At 34.4% G+C, this 6,762-nt stretch overlaps 1 protein-coding gene across 1 annotated transcript; it reads right to left on the reverse strand.

Annotated features, from left to right (window-relative positions):
- Positions 1–4,947: 4,947 nt before the first annotated feature.
- Positions 4,948–6,517, reverse strand: LOC141710095 (F-box/LRR-repeat protein At2g42720-like). The gene is made up of 2 exons (XM_074513035.1): positions 5,349–6,517; positions 4,948–5,103 (listed from the first exon to the last, which is right to left on the reverse strand). Exons 1-2 carry the CDS (start codon positions 6,474–6,476, stop codon positions 4,948–4,950), a joined length of 1,284 nt encoding a protein of 427 aa, XP_074369136.1. The 5' UTR covers positions 6,477–6,517.
- Between the last annotated feature and the right edge of the window lie 245 nt (positions 6,518–6,762).

Here is a 6,762-nt window from a genome sequence, read left to right on the forward strand (position 1 = left end):
GATCTCTCTTTCTGGAGGTAGTCCAGGCAATTCATCAGGAAATACATCCGAAAAATCTCTTACTATCGGAATATCCTCGATCCTTACGGATTCTTTCTCCACATCCATGACATGAGCCAAATAAACTTCGCATCCTTGTCGTATTAAACTTCTCGCCTCAATATCCGTTAGGAATTTCTTCTCTTGCCTCTTTCCTTTGAATATTACCTCTTCACCATCCTTGGTTCTTAACTTTACCTTTTTACTTTTACATTCTATTTGTGCTTCATGGTTTGACAACCAATCCATACCTAGTATAACCTCAAATTCTCCTAACTTAAAGAGAATTAAGTCAGCAGAAAAGTGCCGACCTTCTATAGTTACATCACAATCGGGACAAATCTTATTAACATTAACTTTCTCTTGATTGGCTACCTCTATAATCAAATTAGGTTCCAGAGGATACGCAACACAATTTAACTTATCAAGAATACTTTCATAGATAAAAGATCTAGTTACTCCAGAATCCATCAAAACTTTTACTTCTAGTGAGTTAATAACAAGCATACCTGCTACCACGTCCACATCTTGCACCGCATCTTTCATTGTCATGTTAAAGGTTCTAGCACTTGGTTTAGCTGATGGTGCTAGGAGAGACGGCGGTCCAGCAATCCTGAGAACATTAGCCTTCTGAACAAGCTCTTTACGATTCCTGGCCATATGGCCCACTTTACCACACTTGAAACATGTCAAATCAGGCTTTCTCGCTCCATGTGGGCATTCTATAGAGTAGTGTAGTATAAAAAGTCATATTAAGAATTAATGAATATAAAAAAAACCCTGACCAAACAACTCTTTAAATCTTGTACTAAAAGAATAACACTATTGACATTAGTTTTTATAGATGTATACAAAAGGTGAAAAGCTGACCAAACATTAAATATATTCAAAGACCCTTCAAGTGCTGGTCTGATTAGTTAGGCTTAGCTTGCAGGGATTTTATTAAGTGTGAAAGTACTGGGAGCTATATGAATTATTAATTGTATGATCAATTCTAATCTTCTATCATTTCAATCATTCACATATTGTAATAAATAAAGAGCCAAATTCTGTTTTACTGTTTTGTATTGGCAAGAACGTCATCTTGGAGATGTCAACAAACAACTGAAAATCAAGGTTTCTTTTAAATTGTCTTTGGTACTCATTATCCCTATGAATTTAACATATGTGTAGACATGTGGTAGTGTATTTGCTATTTTTAGTGACAAGAAGTAACTTTTTGATTGTTTTGAAAAATGCAAAAAGAGTCAGGAGGACAAGAGTATAGGGTGCTACTGCATTTGGATTTTGAAAATTTAAATAATTCTGCAACTTTAGATACTTGGGTATCATGTAACATGGATCATTAAAGATCCTTGTTTTATCATTCAGGAGTGTTTCTCTTACCACTTTGAACTTGTATTTGCTATTGGGTTTGATGTAATAAAATCATAAATGTATACGTTGTTGGAATTATGTTTAGAAAAAATGTCTTTGGTTTAGAGTTTGTGATTGCATTAGACTTTGAAAGGTTTAGAATTTAAATTGGAAGCTGAAAATGGCTGGAAACTGAAAAATCAGAATTTGGCTATTCTGGAAATACAAACTTACGACGGTCGTTCATCACTTATTCTGTCGTAAGTTGGCCCCAGTTCCTAACATACGACAGTTTTTTCTGTCGGAAGTTTCTAATTTACGACGTAAATTTGCGTCGTATATTTATGTTATATTTTATCAAGGTGGGACCCACAAGGAAATATCCGACGATATTTTCTGTCGTAAGTAGATTTATTATTTTATTGAGTATGTGGGCCCCTTCTTCCTAACTTGCGACGCAATTTTATCTTGTGACGAAAAAACGAACTTACTACTCGACCAAAAACGACGATTTTTTTCCGTCGTAAGTGGCTCAATTACGACGATTTCAGTTCAAAAAAACCGTCGTAAATGACCAGATTTGTTGTAGTGATTTTTGATAAAATGAATATGTTGAATGTCATGATAATAAAATTTCAAAACTTAAAATAAATTAATGAACAAATGATTTTTTAGTATTTTCTTCGCATTCATTATTTTACTAGTTTGGAACTATGTGATGTCTCTTTTTAATATTCATACGACTTTTTATTTTATTGAAAATTGTAAATTAATACATAATCTTGATGGGTTATAAAAATTAATTTATGTTTTCATTCGTACAAGTAATGATGGATTGCCTTCGGGTTATCGAGATCATAAACAATAAAGATTTGGATCATTCATCATTTGTGGTGGTTCTTCAAGATGTATTTCATCTTATGCCTATGTTTAAGGCAATATCTTTTCATCAAAATAATTGTGTTAATAAAGCAACAACCCACTCTAGTTAGCTCTTTCACTAGATTACCTGTTAGCCCGCAGGCTTGATTTTTGATTTTTTTGTGCTTGTTTCTCCTTTAGTAAATATTACCTTTATCTTTCAAAAAATATTACATTCCTAACAAAACTTTTAGAAATATGAGTCAAGAATATTGAATATTGGATTCCCTCCGTATTGCCTTGTTTGGGTGGCAATGTGCAATATGGGATTTGTGTCAGGGTTGACTCTGCCCGAACTTTTCTTTGGTCTTACCCGAACCAAACCCCGACTTGAAAAAAATTAGGGAATTTGAACCCAAACCCCATCCGCTGGGTATCATCATTATAAAAGATCGACCTATTTGACTGGAACTCAAGTGGCTCGTGTCACACAAAATTACCCGAAATAATCTGACACAATCAGATATTTAGAATAAAGGAATAAAAAATAAACTAGCAGACTTTAATTTGAAAGGTCACAGATGTAAAGTCCCATATACCATACAAATGTAACAGAAGACACTAGTACGAAGTTTACAAACTTTTAGAAATACTTGAATACAGAACAAGCTACAGTTAATCATTGAAGTAAAAATTGCAATAAATTCCAACTCCCCATTGTATCTTCCAAAAAGTCTCCTTGAAATACGAATGTATCCACCGGACCTGCACCTGCTAAAGGAAGATTTATGTTCCAAATTAATATTATTCAAATATGAACAGATGCAGTTGTTTGCACATTTATCCACAAATAATTAAATGCATTCTACGATATTAAATGAAACTCCAGAGGTCACCACTTGATTTAGTGAGACAATAATAACCCTGGATTTAGTCTTGATTTAGTATGACACATTATGTTTACTGAAGCAAATTGCATCTAAGTTCATTGCATTACAACTTTGATTTTATTTGTCTGGAAAGAGACTAACGGTAGAAAACATGGTCGTTCCCATAATTATGTGCACTCCATCCCCGGGCTAGTAAAACTGGCTATCAGGAACAAATTTTTTAGTTTTCAGCCCTTTCATAGATAGATTAATAGTGAGGCCCTGATACTCTTCAATAGTCTTCCTCAATCCTACGATTTGACAACAACAAATATACCCAATACTAATACCAATACAAATAACAATGATTTAAATCCAATAAACAGGGGTGGGAGATAGAATCGAACCCGAGTCCCTCCCCTAAACCGAGCTCCGATACCATACAAGTAACAAGTCGCTCTAAAACCTTAAGCTGTTAGGGGAAGGTTCAAACAGGATCTTATACTCTTAAGTTTTAGATTTCTGGATTTCTTACTCTTATTGCTCTTTCGTATGCTTTTTCTTTGAGTTTTAGTATATTTTGCTTAGCAACAAAAAGAAAGAATGTTCATTGCATTTACCAAAAATGATCATGCCGAGCAGATCATACCAGCATATTTTTATGAACGAAAAATAAAATCACAGATCAAGTACTAGCAGAGACACAGTCTAGAACATTAAGGAGAAACTAAAGGGAACAAATTAACAAAAGATAATTCAGTATACCATAAGTAGCGAAGTGTAGACTCTGGCACTGTTGCTACCTGCTAGCCGCTACTGTCTGAAACAAGCAACATCTACATATATCAGCAGCCACAAAACATTTCAAAAATGCATAAATTAGGAACATCAAGTGCATATAACCTTTTACTCTCGTCCTTATTAAGGGTCAAATTCAAGATATTTATCTTCAAATATTTCTTCTATTTCTAACTCAGCAGTTGCAAAACGGAAATAAATGTTTTTAACTAGGCCATTCCTTGGGGAGTGACAAGACTAAAGAATGTTTCTCTCAAAGAAATGCTGGAATTCCAAGTTACACAAATTAGAGTACAGCTATTACTTCGCTGAAAAAAATGGAAATGAATATATTCACAAGAAAAATATAAACCACCCACTGTGACTGCTGTCAATGTTTCTGGTACTACCTTCTAAATTTCCCGGACAAGACAGTAGAAATTTACCAAATTAGAAAATTGAAAGAAATAATAAATGTATGTCTGAAGAAGAATCCAAAGAAGTTAAAATTTTGACGTTCTAAAGGAGTCTAGTGGAAGCTACATTAATGTCACATAATTCTTCTGGTCGTTGATGAACATAGTTGTAACTCGTAAGTTTAAAATACTGATCGGGTGAATGTGCTTGCTTCATAATTAAAATGGACACTTCTTAAGATTCGGACTTCACGATTTGAAATGTAAAATGGAGTAATTTTTTATCTTCATTTATCTAGGTTGGATTCCACCTTTCAAGCAGTCATTTATCTACACTTTATTAGTATATATGGTTATTGATGAGCATAAATCTGCAAAACATTTTTCAAAGCTATGTGTGCGCGAATAATTCAATCTCAAATCTAATTGTGACCTAGGTTATGCAGTTACTATATACTTGACAAAAAAACAATCATGCTATATATGCCTCCCGTCGAAATAAATTAATCAGTGCCCTAAGATCCACTATTTGATGCTTGCATTCCTTGTTGTATGAAATTTATTACTCTTGTATCTCACTACAAGAGTAAGCACATAATGCATCAATTTATTTACAAAGAGAGCATATTCTATGCATATCCTGAATTGCCACCAAGTAAGTACGTTGCAAACTTAAAAGGCATTATAAAAGGTTCTTTATATCCTGGTGATAGCTTCACATACTTCAACTTTTTGAACGGAGAAGGCGTGTATTCAGGATAAAAGACAGCTTCCACAAAAAATTCCTAAAATATATTTTAGCTAAGATATTTAAAATAAAGCAATCTGAAAGCCATATGCAATTTAAAACTAAATCTCAGCAGCATGCAATAGATTAAGATAACAGGTACATTGGGCATTCTTTATTGCAGGAATATTTGATTTTTCAGGAAGCCTTACAAATTTATAAACTTAAACTACTGTTCACCAGATAATAGTTTAAGTTTACATTTTGCTGAGGAAACAAGAAAAAAGTTAAATAAATGATTACCTGAATCATAGCAGAGTCGAGAGTAAGGATCTTGGCACTACTCAATTTCGATAACATATTTATGAAATGACGATAAGCTACAATCTTATTTTCCCAAGTCGCCTTATTGTACTGGTTTGTATCCCATAGTTTTATAGATACATTTTCCAGCTCATCAACATCTAATTTGACCTGAAAGATACCAATACAACAAAGTTCGCGGAGTTTTGGTGCCACGACCACAATCTGAAAATTACAATGAGAGGGTACAAGTAATCTGGTACCGATCACTAGGCAGGCTAATTGAGGACAAGATATAGTGAAATCGGGTATGAACCTTGTTGTGAAATATAACTTGACATCCCGCACACTAACAAGTGCAGAGAAGAAATGAGTGATATTCTGAGGTAAAGGTACATCATCCAGTTCTAAATTTAATAAATCTGGAAAAGCCCAAACTTCTTGTGGCAAATTGCACCTTTTCAAATTGAGAGTTGTCAGCGCAGGCAAGCTCATAGATGACAACGACTCTGGCAACTCGACACCATCAAGACACAGAGTTGTTAAAGCAGGCAAGCATATCAGACAAGAAACAGGTATCTTGTAGTTGGAGATATGGGGAGGGCATATCAAATGCAAAGTTTTCAGAACGGGTAACACCCATACACGATCTGATCCTGATGAATCACCGAAATCAAGAGGCGCCCTTAACTTTAGTCTCTGTGTGGTGTTAGAACTAAATGTAGACAAATTAAACGGCTGGTAACGATGAAACTCTAAATCAATATCAACCTCCACAACATTATGGTCAATTGGGTACCTAATCAACCTTCTCAAGAAACTTGGCGGAAATGGATAAACGGCAAACAACTTGAAACAAGAAACAGGAGTTTCATGGTTTCGATTGGACAAAACATGTTCCATAAATTTGATGATACCAGAATGGGTGTATGGGAAAAGTTGGTCATACCAATCAAAAGTGAGGGAAGAGGTAGTTGTCCATACATGCCTCCATCGTTTTGAGAGAACGCTAGTTTGAACTGCTTGTCGAGTGCCAAGAAATGAGAGAATCTGATGAAGTATATCGTCAGGTAAGCTGCTGAGCCTGTCCCCTTCATCTTGCTTTGCTATCTTCGGCCTCTGGTTCATTTCTATTGACCCAATCCGTTGATTTTTGTGTTGGATTAAGATTATCGTCTGGGCATAGTTTATGCTTCACGAGTTCAGGGTGTCAAGAGCGGCATAAACCATGGGAGGAGACGATGTTCTCCCGGTTGATTCAATCGACTTTATAATGATTTTTTTAGATTTTTATAATCCAGGATATTATATTTAGATTTTGAATAATTTGAAATCCGAAATTATTCAATTAATATTGGATTTTTTTTTTAAAACATGACACTTAATTAAAATTTTAAGAAGTTTATTAGTATTA

The sequence above is a fragment of the Apium graveolens genome, chromosome 1 (assembly GCF_009905375.1).
Source record: "Apium graveolens cultivar Ventura chromosome 1, ASM990537v1, whole genome shotgun sequence".
In the NCBI taxonomy this organism is placed as follows: Eukaryota; Viridiplantae; Streptophyta; class Magnoliopsida; order Apiales; family Apiaceae; genus Apium; species Apium graveolens.